The sequence below is a fragment of the Alosa pseudoharengus genome, unplaced genomic scaffold (assembly GCF_046254945.1).
Source record: "Alosa pseudoharengus isolate Yale_2024_CS ecotype anadromous, Long Island Sound unplaced genomic scaffold, YU_APseudo_1.1 YU_APseudo_1.1_scf_17, whole genome shotgun sequence".
NCBI lineage: Eukaryota > Metazoa > Chordata > Actinopteri > Clupeiformes > Clupeidae > Alosa > Alosa pseudoharengus.
The window spans coordinates 16,984,056-17,004,087 of NW_027468640.1; the positions used below are offsets into that span (position 1 = coordinate 16,984,056).

Consider the following 20,032-nt stretch of genomic DNA (forward strand, 5'->3'; position numbering starts at 1 on the left):
TAGTTGATACTTTAGGAAAATTAGAAGGTAGTTATTACAAAGAAGGAAATATGTTTATTTTACTTCAAAACTAAATATGATTATTTTCTTATGCAACCCACCAAAAATCATCATGGTTATAGCAGCTGCTCTTTTCCACATTTTTATAAGTTGGAGGACCTGTGGTCAAAAAAAATGTAATTAACATTAGTTTGGCAATGATGTATTTAATGAGAGAATCACCAGCAGGAAGGTGTGATGAAATGCAATAAGTGGGTCGAGCCAGGTTGTATTCAACTAATGACGTAATTATGGGGCGTGTTTCAACCGATACGGGGGGGGGGGGGGGGGGTAATTCCTCAATTGGATAGACCTAACCAATCAGAGCAACAAAATAGCTTACCGTGAGGTGTAGGAAGAAAACACACAAACCATCCTTCTTCTCCTATATCCCCTCCGTTTTTAAAAATAATTCTGTTGAACAGTGATATGCTACAAACATGTTAAACAGCTGGGAAAGGCTGTCGCAAATCCCTCGAACAGGTGGTCAATCTGAGATTTCAAACGAGCGAGGGAACATGTTGCAATGCAACAGCGATGTTTTCCCTTGATGAAAGTGAAACCACAAGTTTTCCCACATCTCAACTTTGGCAAAAGTTTTCAGAAATAATCGTTTTCAGTGATACAACCTCATTAAATAATATGAATTTTCCATATGGGGTCTTAAAAGCCATGTATCATTCTAGCCACAGCGTTTTTGTTTCAAACATAAGCGTAATCAAAGCGTGCTCAGATGACGTGATAGACCAGGTGCTGTTGCTCACCTATCCATCATCGTAAAGCCTGATTTGATTGGTCTGCCCGATATAGGGCGAGCATACTTCCACCACAATGGAACAATGCCAGACCGAACTTCCCGACCTCAAATGTTATGGGCGGGACTAAGATCGGAATGGCACCGAGGCTAGTGTTGAACAATACCTTTAAATGGAATGGGTGAGGCGAGATTACAGTAGCCTTTGAAATCTCAATATAGGACATCTGAATAGTTTTTTTTTAAAGAATAATATGTAGGCCTAGCATTTATTTTGCTCTTCCAAACAATTAAATATACGAAAACATTGTCGTACCATCACATCCAACTAGGCTGTTAATCTATGTAGTAGGGCCTAGACCAGTGTTTCTCAAAGTTTTTCAGACGAAGGACCACCTAACTAATAAAAAAGAAACGCACGAATCACCTAAAAAAAATGGTATATTAGCCTACACAATAGGCCTACTCACTGAACCACCTTGCTTATTGTCTTTGCACTTTGCTTATTGTGTCAGAGGATTCATACTGGCATATCTTACATAGATAGTGTTGCAGAACTGTGGATTTACATACAAGTTGGTTCAATATTGCAAACAACACATCTATATTGTATTTTACCACGTCTGTTCGCGGACCACTTGGGATAGCTTGCGGACCACCAGTGGTCCCCGGTCCACACTTTGAGAAACACTGGCCTAGACTAATACGATTGGAGCAAAACATATGTGATATTACATATTTAATTATGAGTTGGCTGATTCGCGTTTAATGGAGTCCTAATGGGATACCCTACTGTGTGAAAATGGCAAAAATAATCTTATAGTCTAGTTAATATCTGTTAACTATGATAGGCCAACTATTGTAATAGTATATTCTCGTCTGGCTTTAATATTAATTGGAAAGACATGCACAATGAGATAAATGACTCCTCAACATAAGCCACTAGTAAGCCTTGATCTCTACTTAGTAATTAGTAGTAAGTACCAAAAGAGAATATGTATAATCCATTAGTATACTGTCTGGTTAAATTCCGAATAGTGGGAGAACAGTTGTAGAATAAGCAAGTACATGGCTCAACCTCTGCTGTATTGCTGTATTTCACTGCCCAGGTTGCTATGTCAAACAGCACTTAGCAACTGGGAGATTGGCTCCCATTCTTAAGTGGAAACTGGTTCCTTAGCAGCAGGCACATTATCATCAGTAATACCTATCCAGTATGTACTTACTAGTCAAGAATTGATTCCATATTCTATAGTCTTACAGTCTAGAGCCTATAACCCCTGGTCAATACAGACATTCTTTACCCCATTACACAGCAACCTGGGCAGTGAAGTCCAGCGAGGTTGATCCATATACTTGCTTATCCTGCATTCTCCCACTATTTGGAATTCATAAAGACAGTATACTAGTGGGTTATACATATTCTCTTTTGGTACTTACTACTAATTAGTAAGTAGAGATCCAGGCTTACTGGGTCATTAGTAAGATTATATCAAGAATAAAGGCCTAATTCGCCATGAACAAGAACATTTGTGAATACACGCCTAACAAATGACTAATGTTGCCTAACACATGCCTTACAAGTCACTAATACAGCCTTTAATTAGGTATTAGTGGCTAACATGCGAACATGTTAAGTGTTACAAATAATTTTTCTAAGCACAAAAAAGTGAGTTGCATTCATATTTCTGTTTTGAAAGTCTCACTCACCTAAACCTAGTATGCAGTTGGTAGAAGTCAAAGCTGCTCAACCAGCTCTGTTTTCATTTCTTGTGATAGTTAAATCCTTGAAGTTTGCGCTGTGATTCTGCTCATATGTTTGTGATGTATCTGTGAAATTATTCTGTTTTGAGAGGTATACTACATACGTAGGTGTGGTAATGTGACGTTGAAAGCAACATTTTATGTTAATGGGAGGTAATGAAAAGACTCACCCCCCCCCCCCCCCCCCCCCCCGGACAACACATACATGTACACCCACACACAGACACACACACACACACACACACACACACACACATACATATGCAAACAAAGAACATCTCTTACCACACCCTAGGACATTCCTTTATGACACTTTAGGGCTATAGTGCTTATTGGAAAATGATCAATGCATGTCAAAGGCATAGACATAGTTAGTATCTAGGAGAAGCTCATTTAATAGTTAAAGTTCAGAGGTGATCCAATACATATTATATAAGCAAGCCCAGCCATAATCATTGATCAATTTCTGATAAAATATTGGACACTTATTGAATGAAATAAGACAACTGGCATGCACAGCACATGTAGGTAGCAGTGCATTGACAGAGATATACTGGCAGATATTCAAGTGGTGGTTTGCATCACAGTCTGGTAAGTCTCCATTCCATGTCTGTTTTAACTTACAGTAATACATAATAAATAATGTTACCATTAGGGGGTCTTGTCTTGTTTTATACATATTTAGCATTGAACATCAAATATAGTGTTGGGGTGCCACCTACTGGACAGTTCATAAACAACCAATTATTACACAATGCCCCCTACTGGACAGTTCATAAATAACCGATTATTTCACAAAGGATAATTCACCCTTCGCTAAGCCACACCCAAAAACCGCCACAGGCCAATCGTGGCTTAGCAACCCGTCACTAGGCACGGGAGGTCTGACAAGCTTTTCGAGTTTTGCCATGTTAACCTGTGGAGACTGAAGGCCTGTGGGTCATGAAGGGCACTTATTTGGATGTGTGGTGCCCTAACCCACGTAAAGACACAGTAAAATAACATGTTACACTATAGAAACATAATATAATTGGGAACACATATTGTTCTAACTATAAAAAATGGCATATTGCATGATATTTCCATAACCGCGAGATACACGCTTCACGATAACGGCAAGAAGTTGTTAACAGACGTTCACCAAGATGTATAGCCCATCAGCAATCTATTAAAAATAACACCTATTTGAAGTACCATTCATGATATGTTGTCAAATATTGAAGTTGTGGGAAGTACATAGCTTAAATGATATGTTTCTTTCGTCCCCCATGCCTGTTCCATTCATTCTGGCCAGGAGAGTCGAATGAAACAAAACGCACATTCGACTTCTGCTTAAATAACTCATGAACGGTTTTGTTCAGAGATGAAATTCCAACTGTATTTGACAGAGGACAGATGTAGGTTGCTAGTGACAAAATATTAGCTTTCAGTGTGGTACGATGTCTTTGTAAATTACATTTCATTGAAAAGTCCCGGTTCTCCCCCTATGTAATAGACGTGCAGGGTGCTAAAGCTTGTCAGGCATAGCAACAGTAACTAAGAAGGGTGGGACTTAGCGAAGGGTGAATTCCCCCCTGGGTTTTATTAACAGGTTAATCAGAGGGGTTTTTAGCTAGACTGTTGTTTGCATTAGCAACAACATGGCTTAGAGCTTACAAACCATAGGATAGTTGTGTTTTATGTATCCGCCAGTGGGTGGCAAAAACCCATTAATGATATAGTCAGTGTACCCCATAGCCTCCTTTTGGTTTACTAAGCCAGTGGTTTTCAAAGTGGGGGCTGTGAGGGGGTGCCAGGGGGGCCTCAGCAAGTTGAAAGGAAAAATAAAAGCAACAAATAAATACATTTGATGTAAAAAAATGTAAAATATACCTATTACTATGAGGTTTGTTATACAATGCCATAATAATAATAATTTGTCACATATCTGAACATTATATTTTCCATGATAATGACTGGGAATAATAGTAGAGTGATAACGCTCATGTAGCAGAAAGCCTCAAATGTTCAACGCTTCACTTAAGGGAAGTGGAGAGATAGACTTCTCCGCATAGTCTGTCTGCCTCTTTACCCCCTCCATGTTTGGATACTGTCTGTCCACTAGCCACTTTTACCACTGTCTTACTGCCTCACTGTTTGCGTGCTATATTAACACATATGCATAACCCCCCCCCTCCATGGCACAGCCGAATTGTGGCCACACTTATACCTTTTCTAAATATATATAGATATAGTTTTGTCTATAGTTTTTTTATATTACCTTGCCTACTCGCTGATATGTCCTTATTTATTTTATGCTGGTCTCTAGACTTTAGTCTTGCACTGTTGCACTGTTGCACTGTTGGACTTATCATCTGCACCATCACCATGACACTCACTCACACAGAGCACCTTACCTTACCTTACTATGCACAGAGAATCACAGGCTCAGTCCCTGCCTCAGTCATTGCAAGCGCCTCTTGATTAATCACCCACTATGTGGATACTGTTTTTAGAATTGATTTAGATTAAGTGTTATTTAATATAATTTGTATTTTAGTATATTTATATTTATATTCTTTATCTTCTACTGTCCTTATTGCTTAGTTGTGTTTTTTTATATTATATACTTTTAATGACTGTTTTCTGCTGTTAGTGAATGTGTGTGGGATGTCTGTATGCTTCTGAGACCTTGAATTTCCCCTGGGGATAAATCAAGTATCTATCTATTTATCTATCTATCTATCTATCTATCTAAATGCAATTTTTACACACTGTATGCTCCATCGCGAAGTGCTTGTGGCTAAAATAATTATTAGGATTAGCTTAATGTATTTTTACATTTGCCGTAGTATTGTCTATTATTATATTTAATAACACATCAAGGGGGTCCTTGGCCAGAACCTTGTGGTATTTGGGGGGCCTTGTCATGGAAAAGTTTGGGAACCCCTGTACTAAACGGCTGTACTAATGAATATCTAATATCTTTGATATTGCATCAGGAATCACAAACAGAAACTGAGCAAATAGCCCATAGGAACACACAATTCTAAATGAGATTGGAGTCTCCCCCACATGCTACAACATCCATTTGAAGATTAAATGAGACATTGAAGAAATACATTTTCAAGCTTAAATAATAATTTATTACATATTTATAGAGTTTTTCAACCATAATATTGCATTATACAGAAATGCTCAGAGTGAATTCTGATTTTACATGAGTACACATAATGATTACTGATTAACACTTGTGCATGTACAAGCCTGTTGATTCTTTATTCTTTCTTCATAACAAATGACAGCTTTAGTGCACATGCTTACTGGGTGGTTATTGCAAGAAAAGTCAGTGGGACACCTTTCAGGATCTCACACTTAGGCAATGTTAAATATTTGCTATTTAGCTAGCTAGCTTTTTCAAGACAAGGAAAAAACATTCAGTCTGTCAATCATTGTACAGCACAGGTCTCCATCATTTAAGATAGCTTATCACCCAAAGAGAAAAAAGAATCTTTTCTGATTGGCTGATGGGGTGGCTATTAATTCTGAATAACAGGACACCTATGAAGTAGATCTGGTAAAAAAAAAAAAAAGTTTAATCACCATTCAGCAGTGGCCCGCTTCTACTAGCAGTTTTACTGTTTGAGACTTAGCCTGTGCTCGGTTAGTGAGTGTTGTACCATCTACAATAAATTATTTTGATCACCGATCCTGATCCAGCCGTCAAGCTTTATTGACCATCTTCAATACAGACATCAGAACTAAAACACAACGCAAAACGATCGTGAATCCAACACATATCAATGCTTATGAATGGTAACAGTAGGACGATGGTTGAGCCTGGAAGCAGGCTTCACGACAATAGAATCAACTGTAAACAAGTTAACCGTCCATGCTATCGCTGTTATAGGGCAAAAGAAAGTTGTAAAACAAACTGAACAAGTCGGCTTCTTTTTAAACGGAACCGCGTGTTTCCTTTGCATGCTATAAAGGCATGACTATTGCCTATAGTGGCAACCGGGTAATAAGTGGGATAACGTCCTTCTAGGTGTCCTGTTACATGGAATTAATGGACTTGGGTGGAGGCAACCCCCCTCCACTGCGCGTCGGGGAGTTCTTTGCCTCTCGCCCTCGTCCATTAAATCCGGATAACAGGACACCTCTGCGGACGTTATACCTTACATATATAATGTGTGTCCTCTTCAAAGAGACAATACTCATAATTCATTGTATCTCTTTTGGTGGAATTAGATCCACGAAACATTCTCTCTTTATGTTGATACTCCACTTGGGCGAGGTCAAATGTGAGAGATTTCTGGGTCTACCAGGGCTGAGCCACAAGGAGCGATATGATGGTGAGTCCACAGGCACTCAGGAGGTTAACACTGCTGCTGACTTCACCTGCTGACATGGCTGTGTGTGTGTGTGTGTGTGTGCGTGTGTGTGCGTGGGAATTAGGGAATAAAAAAAAAGAGGAAGTTAGAACAGACTCAAGATAGAAGCAAGTTGAAATGCAATTCCATATTAGCCGTTTATGCAAACAAAGCAACACAGGTGGTTTTTTACCCTAAGATACTATTTTCAAACTTATTTTGATGCTACGCTGACTTACAATACAGAGAATGGAGTACACAATGTGCAATGCATTATTTATACAATATATTGTGAGCTCACTAAGTATATTAAACAAATCAGTTTACCTGTGCTGTCAATGAAGATGATGGTAAATGACAAGTTTCCACTCAAGGCAGCTCTAGTCAGGGTGGCTATAATCTGTGTATCATTGGGGAACGTTGCATCAGAGGTTATGGTCATGTTCGTCTCATGGATAATTGATCCTTTGCTGGTGAAGGGGAAATGCAGTAGCATAGCAAAGGCAAGATTAGAATACATGTGTAACCTGAGCAGCTATTAACAATACATTATCCCATCACACACACACACTGACTCTCTCAAAAGCATACACACATACACACATAAACACACACACAATTATCTATACTTGTTACAGTTTGCAGGTGGCAGTCACCTGAAGCTTGTTGGTGTGAGGCTGATGAAATCTGGCTGGTAGTCTTCAAAGAAAAATGGCTCTAGCTACATAGATTGAAAGAAATGGAGAAAAGTCCACAATCAATGGTTTGATCAAAGCAGTCAGCAGCTATAACTCATGAAATATAGGCTACTGTACCTCTGTTTTGATAAGTGAGGATCTTTTACTGAAGGCAAACGAAGAAGAATTCAAAAGGTCAGCAATAAATGTGTCATTGGTACGGAACTGGACAATGGCTGCTGATTTGGGTTCACCTAGGAAACACACACACACACAAACATTTGTGAAGAGATAGTACTGTTTACTGCACTAAATATGTGACTTATTCATTATTCTTATGTTAATTCATGTTTGATCACTATTACTAGTTTCTGAAACAAACATTTTCTTACTTCTCACAAAGATGGATCCAGGAACCACAGAAAGATTGAAGCCTGAATTTGAGTCATTTACAGCGATAGCCAGGGCTTCAACAACAACAGAGCTTGTAGGGAGGGGCTCAATTGAAGTCTCATTGAACACAACGTCAACATCTGTCTCAACTTCTGATTCAATGGTGTCCGCTCGGTATCTAGTAGCCAGCCTGTAACAATGCCAAAACATTTATTTTAGTCTCAAAATATATCTTGCTTTTTCACTGTGATACAATATATGAGGGAGATTTACCTGAATGCTCTCACAATGGTCCGCACAAACAGAAATCCAAAGCGTCGTCGATAGATGAAATCACACTGCACAGAAACACAGACAGAATTATTTTTTCATTTGTTTTGTTTTTAATTATTTGCACCATCATAATATGGTCAGTATCTAATTATGAATTTCAATATTGTTTAATTTATTTTTATTGTGTTACTGTGGTTTCCAGGTGCATGGCCTGGCTTTCAAATATAGGTCCCTTCGTTAGCACACAGTGGTGCATTTGGTGCAAGTACAAGTGTCTGATGCATGATTCAAAAGGGTTGCACTGAGTCTAATAGTTAATCAATGATGTGTTTTGGGCATAACATACAGTAAACCAAAAAGAGTTCCATCTCCAATCCATTCCCTTTTAAAAAAATAGGAGAGCTTAACCCTGGAGTGGCAGAGTGTTATTATAATGGCTGATTTACTAAATAGAAAATACTCTTTCAGATTCATCCTGAAATGTAACCTTTTTTTGACCCACACAGATATGAATTGCATGTTCACTAATACACAATCTACAGTATGTAAATCTGTACTGTGTAATTTCAGCCAATGGCTGCAGACCGATAACTTGCATTTGTCATGTAGTACAAAAGAGTACTTACTGCATTTTCTACCACAACTGCTTGTTGCTGGAACTCTGGACTCTGTGGGTCGGTAAGCGCTGACTCAAATACTATGAAAAGGACAGCCCGAATCTCAAATGTAGGAGCTGGACGAGATGGTGCTCTAGTTGTAGTCGTGGTGGTTGTTGTGGTGGGAGTTGTTGTAGTTGTAGTAGGGGCTGGAGTAGTTGTAGTGCTTGTGGTAGGTGCTGGGGTAGTTCTGATTGTTGTAGTACGGGCTGATGAAGCTCTGGTTGATGTGGCAGGTGCTGAGGTAATTGTCGTTCTTGTGGTTGGGGCTAGAATAGCTGTGGTTGTGATAGTAGTTGTTGTTGCCTCAATTGTGGTTGTTATTGCTTCATTTATTGTTGAAGAACTTGCTTCAATTGTGTTTGAAGTGGTTGCCTCAGTTGTGGTTGTTGTTGGTTCAATTGTTGTTGTTGTTGGCACTGTTGTAGTCGTTGGTTCATTTGTGGTTGAAGTTGTTGGCTCAGTTGTGGTTGTTGTTACTTCAGTTGTAGTTGTTGGCTCATTTGTGGTTGAAGTTGTTGCCTCAATTGTGGTTGTTGTTAGTTCATTTGTGGTTGCCTCAATTGTTGTTGTTGTTGGTTCATTTGTGGTTGTTGTTGGTTCAATTGTGGTTGTTGTTGGCTCAGTTGTGGTTGTTGTTGGTTTAATTGTTGTTGTTGTTGCCTCTGTTGTAGTCGTTGGTTCATTTGTGGTTGAAGTAGTTGGCACAATTGTGGTTGTTGTTGGCTCAGTTGTGATTGTTGTTACTTCAGTTGTAGTTGTTGGTTCATTTGTGATTGAAGATGTTATCTCAGTTGTGGTTGTTGTTGCCTCAATTGTGGTTGTGGGTTCATTTGTGGTGGAAGTTGTTGCCTCAATTGGGGTTGTTGTTGGTTTATTTGTGGTTGTTGTTGCCTCCATTGTAGTTGTTGTTAGTTCATTTGTGGTTGTTGTTTGTTCAATTGTTTTTGTTGTTGCCTCTGTTGTAGTCGTTGGTGCATTTGTGGTTGAAGTAATTGCCACAATTGTGGTTGTTGTTGGCTCAGTTGTGGTTGCTGTTGGTTTAATTGTTGTTGTTGCCTCTGTTGTAGTCGTTGGTTCATTTGTGGTTGAAGTAGTTGGCACAATTGTGTCTGTTGTTGGTTCAATTGTGGTTGTTAGTTCATTTGTTGTTGAAGTAGTTGGCACAATTGTGGTTGTTGTTGGTCCAATTGTGGTTGTTGTTGGCTCAGTTGTGGTTGTTGTTGGTTTAATTGTTGTTGTTGTTGCCTCTGTTGTAGTCGTTGGGTCATTTGTGTTTGAAGTAGTTGGCACAATTTTGGTTGTTGTTGGCACAATTGTGGCTGTTGTTGGTTCAATTGTGGTTGCCTCAATTGTGGTTGTTGTTGGTTCAATTGTTGTTGCCTCTGTTGTAGTCGTTGGTTCATTTGTGGTTGCCTCAATTGTTGTTGTTGTTGGTTTATTTGTGGTTGTTGTTTGTTCAATTGTTGTTGTTGTTGCCTCTGTTGTAGTCGTTGGTGCATTTGTGGTTGAAGTAATTGCCACAATTGTGGTTGTTGTTGGCTCAGTTGTGGTTGCTGTTGGTTTAATTGTTGTTGTTGTTGCCTCTGTTGTAGTCGTTGGTTCATTTGTGTTTGAAGTAGTTGGCACAATTGTGGTTGTTGTTGGCTCAGTTGTGGTTGTTGTTACTTCAGTTGTAGTTGTTGGCTCATTTGTGGTTGAAGTTGTTGCCTCCATTGTAGTTGTTGTTAGTTCATTTGTGGTTGCCTCAATTGTGGTTGTTGTTGGTTCAATTGTTGTTGTTGCCTCTGTTGTAGTCGTTGGTTCATTTGTGGTTGAAGTAGTTGGCACAATTGTGGCTGTTGTTGGTTCAATTGTGGTTGTTGGTTCATTTGTTGTTGAAGTAGTTGGCACAATTGTGGTTGCTGTTGTTTCAATTGTGGTTGTTGTTGGTTCAATTGTTGTTATTGTTGCCACTGTTGTAGTCGTTGGTTCATTTGTGGTTGAAGTAGTTGGCCCAATTGTGGTTGTTGTTGGCTCAGTTGTGATTGTTGTTACTTCAGTTGTAGTTGTTGGTTCATTTGTGATTGAAGATGTTATCTCAGTTGTGGTTGTTGTTGCCTCAATTGTGGTTGTGGGTTCATTTGTGGTGGAAGTTGTTGCCTCAATTGGGGTTGTTGTTGGTTTATTTGTGGTTGAAGTAATTGCCACAATTGTGGTTGTTGTTGGCTCAGTTGTGGTTGCTGTTGGTTTAATTGTTGTTGTTGTTGCCTCTGTTGTAGTCGTTGGTTCATTTGTGTTTGAAGTAGTTGGCACAATTGTGGTTGTTGTTGGCTCAGTTGTGGTTGTTGTTACTTCAGTTGTAGTTGTTGGCTCATTTGTGGTTGAAGTTGTTGGCACAATTTTGGTTGTTGTTGGCCCAGTTGTGGTTGTTGTTACTTCAGTTGTAGTTGTTGGCTCATTTGTGGTTGAAGTTGTTGCCTCCATTGTAGTTGTTGTTAGTTCATTTGTGGTTGCCTCAATTGTTGTTGTTGTTGGTTTATTTGTGGTTGTTGTTTGTTCAATTGTTGTTGTTGTTGCCTCTGTTGTAGTCGTTGGTGCATTTGTGGTTGAAGTAATTGCCACAATTGTGGTTGTTGTTGGCTCAGTTGTGGTTGCTGTTGGTTTAATTGTTGTTGTTGTTGCCTCTGTTGTAGTCGTTGGTTCATTTGTGTTTGAAGTAGTTGGCACAATTGGCTCAGTTGTGGTTGTTGTTACTTCAGTTGTAGTTGTTGGCTCATTTGTGGTTGAAGTTGTTGCCTCCATTGTAGTTGTTGTTAGTTCATTTGTGTTTGCCTCAATTGTGGTTGATGTTGGTTCAATTGTTGTTGTTGCCTCTGTTGTAGTCGTTGGTTCATTTGTGGTTGAAGTAGTTGGCACAATTGTGGCTGTTGTTGGTTCAATTGTGGTTGTTGGTTCATTTGTTGTTGAAGTAGTTGGCACAATTGTGGTTGCCGTTGTTTCAATTGTGGTTGTTGTTGGTTCAATTGTTGTTATTGTTGCCACTGTTGTAGTCGTTGGTTCATTTGTGGTTGAAGTAGTTGGCCCAATTATGTTTTTTGGTGGTTGAATTGTGGTTGTTGTTGTCTCAATTGTGGTTGTTGGTTCATTTGTTGTTGAAGTAGTTGGCACAATTGTGGTTGCTGTTGTTTCAATTGTGGTTGTTGTTGGTTCAATTGTTGTTGCCTCTGTTGTAGTCGTTGGTTCATTTGTGGTTGAAGTAGTTGGCACAATTGTGGTTGTTGTTGGCTCAGTTGTGGTTGTTGTTACTTCAGTTGTAGTTGTTGGTTCATTTGTGGTTGAAGTTGTTGCCTCCATTGTGGTTGTTGTTATTTCATTTGTGGTTGCCTCAATTGTTGTTGGTTTATTTGTGGTTGTTGTTGGTTCAATTGTGGTTGTTGTTGGCACAATTGTGGTTGTTGTTGGCTCAGTTGTAGTTGTTGGCTCATTTGTGGTTGAAGTTGTTGGCACAATTTTGGTTGTTGTTGGCTCAGTTGTGGTTGTTGTTACTTCAGTTGTAGTTGTTGGCTCATTTGTGGTTGAAGTTGTTGCCTCCATTGTGGTTGTTGTTAGTTCATTTGTGGTTGCCTCAATTGTTGTTGTTGTTGGTTTATTTGTGGTTGTTGTTGGTTCAGTTGTTGTTGTTGTTCCCTCCGTTGTAGTCGTTGGTTTATTTGTGGTTGAAGTAGTTGGCACAATTGTGGTTGTTGTTGGCTCAGTTGTGGTTGTTGTTGGTTTAATTGTTGTTGTTGTTGCCTCTGTTGTAGTCGTTGGTTCATTTGTGTTTGAAGTAGTTGGCACAATTGTGGCTGTTGTTGGTTCAATTGTGGTTGTTGTTGGTTCAGTTGTTGTTGTTGTTGCTTCTGTTGTAGGCGTTGGTTCATTTGCGGTTAAACTTGTTGGCTCAGTTGTGGTTGTTGTTACCTCAGTTGTAGTTGTTGGTTCATTTGTGGTTGAAGTTGTTGCCACAATCTTGGTTGTTGTTGGATCAATTGTGGTTGTTGTTGGTTCAATTGTGGTTGTTGTTGGTTCAGTTGTTGTTGTTGCTTCTGTTGTCGTCGTTGGTTCATTTGTGGTTGAAGTTGTGGTTGTTGTTACGTCAGTTGTAGTTGTTGGTTCATTTGTGGTTGAAGTTGTTTGCACATTTGTGGTTGTTGTTGGTTCAATTGTGGTTGTTGGTTCAATTGTTGTTGTGTTTGCCTCTGTTGTAGTCGTTGGTGCATTTGTGGTTGAAGTAGTAGGCACAATTGTGGCTGTTGTTGGTTCAATTGTGGTTGTTGGTTCATTTGTTGTTGAAGTAGTTGGCACATTTGTGGTTGCTGTTGTTTCAATTGTGGTTGCTGTTGGTTTAATTGTTGTTGTTGTTGCCTCTGTTGTAGTCGTTGGTTCATTTGTGTTTGAAGTAGTTGGCACAATTGTGGTTGTTGTTGGCTCAGTTGTGGTTGTTGTTACTTCAGTTGTAGTTGTTGGCTCATTTGTGGTTGAAGTTGTTGGCACAATTTTGGTTGTTGTTGGCCCAGTTGTGGTTGTTGTTACTTCAGTTGTAGTTGTTGGCTCATTTGTGGTTGAAGTTGTTGCCTCCATTGTAGTTGTTGTTAGTTCATTTGTGGTTGCCTCAATTGTTGTTGTTCTTGGTTTATTTGTGGTTGTTGTTTGTTCAATTGTTGTTGTTGTTGCCTCTGTTGTAGTCGTTGGTGCATTTGTGGTTGAAGTAATTGCCACAATTGTGGTTGTTGTTGGCTCAGTTGTGGTTGCTGTTGGTTTAATTGTTGTTGTTGTTGCCTCTGTTGTAGTCGTTGGTTCATTTGTGTTTGAAGTAGTTGGCACAATTGTGGTTGTTGTTGGCTCAGTTGTGGTTGTTGTTACTTCAGTTGTAGTTGTTGGCTCATTTGTGGTTGAAGTTGTTGGCACAATTTTGGTTGTTGTTGGCCCAGTTGTGGTTGTTGTTACTTCAGTTGTAGTTGTTGGTTCATTTGTGGTTGAAGTTGTTGCCTCCATTGTGGTTGTTGTTAGTTCATTTGTGGTTGCCTCAATTGTTGTTGTTGTTGGTTTATTTGTGGTTGTTGTTGGTTCAATTATTGTTGTTGCCTCTGTTGTAGTCGTTGGTTCATTTGTGGTTGAAGTAGTTGGCACAATTGTGGCTGTTGTTGGTTCAATTGTGGTTGTTGGTTCATTTGTTGTTGAAGTAGTTGGCACAATTGTGGTTGCTGTTGTTTCAATTGTGGTTGTTGTTGGTTCAATTGTTGTTGCCTCTGTTGTAGTCGTTGGTTCAGTTGTGGTTGCCTCAATTGTTGTTGTTGGTTTATTTGTGGTTGTTGTTTGTTCAATTGTTGTTGTTGTTGCCTCTGTTGTAGTCGTTGGTTCATTTGTGTTTGAAGTAGTTGGCACAATTGTGGTTGTTGTTGGCTCAGTTGTGGTTGTTGTTACTTCAGTTGTTGTTGTTGGCTCATTTGTGGTTGAAGTTGTTGCCTCCATTGTGGTTGTTGTTGGTTCAATTGTGGTTGTTGTTGGCACAATTGTGGTTGTTGTTGGCTCAGTTGTGGTTGTTGTTACTTCAGTTGTAGTTGTTGGCTCATTTGTGGTTGAAGTAGTTGGCACAATTGTGGTTGTTGTTGGCTCAGTTGTGGTTGTTGTTTTTTCAGTTGTAGTTGTTGGCTCATTTGTGGTTGAAGTTGTTGCCTCCATTGTGGTTGTTGTTAGTTCATTTGTGGTTGCCTCAATTGTTGTTGTTGTTGGTTTATTTGTGGTTGTTGTTGGTTCAGTTGTTGTTGTTGTTACCTCCGTTGTAGTCGTTGGTGCATTTGTGGTTGAAGTAGTTGGCACAATTGTGGTTGTTGTTGGCTCAGTTGTGGTTGTTGTTGGTTTAATTGTTGTTGTTGCCTCTGTTGTAGTCGTTGGTTCATTTGTGTTTGAAGTAGTTGGCACAATTGTGGCTGTTGTTGGTTCAGTTGTGGTTGTTGTTACTTCAGTTGTAGTTGTTGGCTCATTTGTGGTTGAAGTTGTTGGCACAATTTTGGTTGTTGTTGGCCCAGTTGTGGTTGTTGTTACTTCAGTTGTAGTTGTTGGCTCATTTGTGGTTGAAGTTGTTGCCTCCATTGTGGTTGTTGTTAGTTCATTTGTGGTTGCCTCAATTGTTGTTGTTGTTGGTTTATTTGTGGTTGTTGTTTGTTCAATTGTTGTTGTTGTTGCCTCTGTTGTAGTCGTTGGTGCATTTGTGGTTGAAGTAATTGCCACAATTGTGGTTGTTGTTGGCTCAGTTGTGGTTGCTGTTGGTTTAATTGTTGTTGTTGTTGCCTCTGTTGTAGTCGTTGGTTCATTTGTGTTTGAAGTAGTTGGCACAATTGTGGTTGTTGTTGGCTCAGTTGTGGTTGTTGTTACTTCAGTTGTTGTTGTTGGCTCATTTGTGGTTGAAGTTGTTGCCTCCATTGTGGTTGTTGTTGGTTCAATTGTGGTTGTTGTTGGCACAATTGTGGTTGTTGTTGGCTCAGTTGTGGTTGTTGTTACTTCAGTTGTAGTTGTTGGCTCATTTGTGGTTGAAGTAGTTGGCACAATTGTGGTTGTTGTTGGCTCAGTTGTGGTTGCTGTTGGTTTAATTGTTGTTGTTGTTGCCTCTGTTGTAGTCGTTGGTTCATTTGTGTTTGAAGTAGTTGGCACAATTGTGGTTGTTGTTGCCTCCATTGTGGTTGTTGTTAGTTCATTTGTGGTTGCCTCAATTGTTGTTGTTGTTGGTTTATTTGTGGTTGTTGTTTGTTCAATTGTTGTTGTTGTTGCCTCTGTTGTAGTCGTTGGTGCATTTGTGGTTGAAGTAATTGCCACAATTGTGGTTGTTGTTGGCTCAGTTGTGGTTGCTGTTGGTTTAATTGTTGTTGTTGTTGCCTCTGTTGTAGTCGTTGGTTCATTTGTGTTTGAAGTAGTTGGCACAATTGTGGTTGTTGTTGGCTCAGTTGTGGTTGTTGTTACTTCAGTTGTTGTTGTTGGCTCATTTGTGGTTGAAGTTGTTGCCTCCATTGTGGTTGTTGTTGGTTCAATTGTGGTTGTTGTTGGCACAATTGTGGTTGTTGTTGGCTCAGTTGTGGTTGTTGTTACTTCAGTTGTAGTTGTTGGCTCATTTGTGGTTGAAGTAGTTGGCACAATTGTGGTTGTTGTTAGTTCATTTGTGGTTGCCTCAATTGTTGTTGTTGTTGGTTTATTTGTGGTTGTTGTTGGTTCAGTTGTTGTTGTTGTTACTTCCGTTGTAGTCGTTGGTGCATTTGTGGTTGAAGTAGTTGGCACAATTGTGGTTGTTGTTGGCTCAGTTGTGGTTGTTGTTGGTTTAATTGTTGTTGTTGCCTCTGTTGTAGTCGTTGGTTCATTTGTGTTTGAAGTAGTTGGCACAATTGTGGCTGTTGTTGGTTCAATTGTGGTTGTTGTTGGTTCAGTTGTTGTTGTTGTTGCTTCTGTTGTAGGCGTTGGTTCATTTGCGGTTAAACTTGTTGGCTCAGTTGTGGTTGTTGTTACCTCAGTTGTAGTTGTTGGTTCATTTGTGGTTGAAGTTGTTGCCACAATCTTGGTTGTTGTTGGATCAGTTGTGGTTGTTGTTGGTTCAATTGTGGTTGTTGTTGGTTCAGTTGTTGTTGTTGCTTCTGTTGTCGTCGTTGGTTCATTTGTGGTTGAAGTTGTGGTTGTTGTTACGTCAGTTGTAGTTGTTGGTTCATTTGTGGTTGAAGTTGTTTGCACATTTGTGGTTGTTGTTGGTTCAATTGTGGTTGTTGGTTCAATTGTTGTTGTGTTTGCCTCTGTTGTAGTCGTTGGTGCATTTGTGGTTGAAGTAGTTGGCACAATTGTGGCTGTTGTTGGTTCAATTGTGGTTGTTGGTTCATTTGTGTTTGAAGTAGTTGGCACAATTGTGGTTGTTGTTTGCTCAGTTGTGGTTGTTGTTACTTCAGTTGTAGTTGTTGGCTCATTTGTGGTTGAAGTTGTTGGCACAATTTTGGTTGTTGTTGGCCCAGTTGTGGTTGTTGTTACTTCAGTTGTAGTTGTTGGCTCATTTGTGGTTGAAGTTGTTGCCTCCATTGTAGTTGTTGTTAGTTCATTTGTGGTTGCCTCAATTGTTGTTGTTCTTGGTTTATTTGTGGTTGTTGTTTGTTCAATTGTTGTTGTTGTTGCCTCTGTTGTAGTCGTTGGTGCATTTGTGGTTGAAGTAATTGCCACAATTGTGGTTGTTGTTGGCTCAGTTGTGGTTGTTGTTGGTTTAATTGTTGTTGTTGTTGCCTCTGTTGTAGTCGTTGGTTCATTTGTGTTTGAAGTAGTTGGCACAATTGTGGTTGTTGTTGGCTCAGTTGTGGTTGTTGTTACTTCAGTTGTAGTTGTTGGCTCATTTGTGGTTGAAGTAGTTGGCACAATTGTGGTTGTTGTTGGCTCAGTTGTGGTTGTTGTTACTTCAGTTGTAGTTGTTGGCTCATTTGTGGTTGAAGTTGTTGCCTCCATTGTGGTTGTTGTTAGTTCATTTGTGGTTGCCTCAATTGTTGTTGTTGTTGGTTTATTTGTGGTTGTTGTTGGTTCAGTTGTTGTTGTTGTTACCTCCGTTGTAGTCGTTGGTGCATTTGTGGTTGAAGTAGTTGGCACAATTGTGGTTGTTGTTGGCTCAGTTGTGGTTGTTGTTGGTTTAATTGTTGTTGCCTCTGTTGTAGTCGTTGGTTCATTTGTGTTTGAAGTAGTTGGCACAATTGTGGCTGTTGTTGGTTCAATTGTGGTTGTTGTTGCTTCTGTTGTAGGCGTTGGTTCATTTGCGGTTAAACTTGTTGGCTCAGTTGTGGTTGTTGTTACCTCAGTTGTAGTTGTTGGTTCATTTGTGGTTGAAGTTGTTGCCACAATCTTGGTTGTTGTTGGTTCAATTGTGGTTGTTGTTGGTTCAGTTGTTGTTGTTGCTTCTGTTGTCGTCGTTGGTTCATTTGTGGTTGAAGTTGTGGTTGATGTTACGTCAGTTGTAGTTGTTGGTTCATTTGTGGTTGAAGTTGTTTGCACATTTGTGGTTGTTGTTGGTTCAATTGTGGTGGTTGTTGGTTCAATTGTTGTTGTGTTTGCCTCTGTTGTAGTCGTTGGTGCATTTGTGGTTGAAGTAGTTGGCACAATTGTGGCTGTTGTTGGTTCAATTGTGGTTGTTGGTTCATTTGTTGTTGAAGTAGTTGGCACAATTGTGGTTGCTGTTGTTTCAATTGTGGTTGTTGTTGGTTCAGTTGTTGTTGTTGTTGCTTCTGCTGTAGTCGTTGGTTCATTTGCAGTTAAACTTGTTGGCTCAGTTGTGGTTGTTGTTACCTCAGTTGTAGTTGTTGGTTCATTTGTGGTTGAAGTTGGTTCAGTTGTTGTTGTTGCTTCTGTTGTCGTCGTTGGTTCATTTGTGGTTGAAGTTGTGGTTGTTGTCACGTCAGTTGTAGTTGTTGGTTCATTTGTGGTTGTTTTTGGTTCAGTTGTGGTTGTTGGTTCTGTTGTTGTTGTTGTTGTTTCTTCTGTTGTAGTCGTTGGTTCATTTGTGGTTGAACTTGTTGGCTGAGTTGTGGTTGTTGTTACCTCAGTTGTAGTTGTTGGTTCATTTGTGGTTGAAGTTGTTTGCACATTTGTGGTTGTTGTTGGTTCAATTGTGGTGGTTGTTGGTTCAATTGTTGTTGTGTTTGCCTCTGTTGTAGTCGTTGGTTCATTTGTGGTTGAAGTTGTTGGCTCAGTTGTGGTTGTTGTTACCACAGTTGTAGTTGTTGGTTCATTTGTGGTTGAAGTTGTTGGCACAATTGTGGTTGTTGTTGGTTCAATTGTGATTGTTGTTGGTTCAGTTGTGGTTGTTGGTTCAGTTGTTGTTGTTGCTTCTGTTGTAGTTGTTGGTTCATTTGTGGTTGAACTTGTTGGCTGAGTTGTGGTCGTTGTTACCTCAGTTGTAGTTGTTGGTTCATTTGTGGTTGAAGTTGTTTGCACATTTGTGGTTGTTGGTTCAGTTGTTGTTGTTGCTTCTGTTGTAGTCGTTGGTTCATTTGTGGTTGTAGTTCTTGGCTCAGTTGTGGTTGTTACCTCAGTTGTAGTTGTTGGTTCATTTGTGGTTGAAGTTGTTGTCTCATTTGTAGTTGTTGGTTCATTTGTGGTGGAAGTTGTTGTCTCAATTGTGGTTGTTGTGGCCTCAGTTGTAGTTGTTGGTTCATTTGTGGTTGTTGTTGGTTCAATTATGGTTGTTGTTTGTTCAATTGTTGTTGTTGCCTCTGTTGTAGTCGTTGGTGCATTTGTGGTTGAAGTAATTGACACAATTGTGGTTGTTGTTGGCTCAGTTGTAGTTGTTGGTTCATTTGTGGTTGTTGTGGCCTCAGTTGTAGTTGTTGGTTCATTTGTGGTTGTTGTTGGTTTATTTGTGGTTGTTGTTTGTTCAATTGTTGTTGTTGTTGCCTCTGTTGTAGTCGTTGGTGCATTTGTGGTTGAAGTAATTGCCACAATTGTGGTTGTTGTGGCCTCAGTTGTAGTTGTTGGTTCATTTGTGGTTGTTGTTGGTTTATTTGTGGTTGTTGTTTGTTCAATTGTTGTTGTTGTTGCCTCTGTTGTAGTCGTTGGTGCATTTGTGGTTGAAGTAATTGCCACAATTGTGGTTGTTGTTGGCTCAGTTGTGGTTGCTGTTGGTTTAATTGTTGTTGTTGTTGCCTCTGTTGTAGTCGTTGGTTCATTTGTGTTTGAAGTAGTTGGCACAATTGTGGTTGTTGTTGGCTCAGTTGTGGTTGTTGTTACTTCAGTTGTTGTTGTTGGCTCATTTGTGGTTGAAGTTGTTGCCTCCATTGTGGTTGTTGTTGGTTCAATTGTGGTTGTTGTTGGCACAATTGTGGTTGTTGTTGGCTCAGTTGTGGTTGTTGTTACTTCAGTTGTAGTTGTTGGCTCATTTGTGGTTGAAGTAGTTGGCACAATTGTGGTTGTTGTTGGCTCAGTTGTGGTTGTTGTTACTTCAGTTGTAGTTGTTGGCTCATTTGTGGTTGAAGTTGTTGCCTCCATTGTGGTTGTTGTTAGTTCATTTGTGGTTGCCTCAATTGTTGTTGTTGTTGGTTTATTTGTGGTTGTTGTTGGTTCAGTTGTTGTTGTTGTTACTTCCGTTGTAGTCGTTGGTGC

General features: G+C 39.7%; 2 protein-coding genes across 2 annotated transcripts; both read right to left on the minus strand.

Annotated features, from left to right (window-relative positions):
• Positions 1-5,750: 5,750 nt before the first annotated feature.
• LOC143127301 (uncharacterized) lies at positions 5,751-14,421 on the minus strand. The gene is made up of 7 exons (XM_076288711.1): positions 8,879-14,421; positions 8,253-8,317; positions 7,979-8,169; positions 7,725-7,840; positions 7,566-7,630; positions 7,237-7,379; positions 5,751-6,949 (listed from the first exon to the last, which is right to left on the minus strand). The coding sequence occupies exons 1-7, from the start codon at positions 14,399-14,401 to the stop codon at positions 6,858-6,860; spliced, it is 6,195 nt and encodes a 2,064-aa protein (XP_076144826.1). The 5' UTR covers positions 14,402-14,421; the 3' UTR covers positions 5,751-6,857.
• Positions 14,422-14,542: 121 nt separating this feature from the next.
• LOC143127025 (uncharacterized) lies at positions 14,543-16,024 on the minus strand (the record flags this gene model as incomplete). The annotated part of the gene is made up of 1 exon (XM_076288327.1): positions 14,543-16,024. A coding segment is annotated over exon 1 (1,392 nt), but the record flags the coding sequence as incomplete, so codon positions are not given.
• Positions 16,025-20,032: the final 4,008 nt, after the last annotated feature.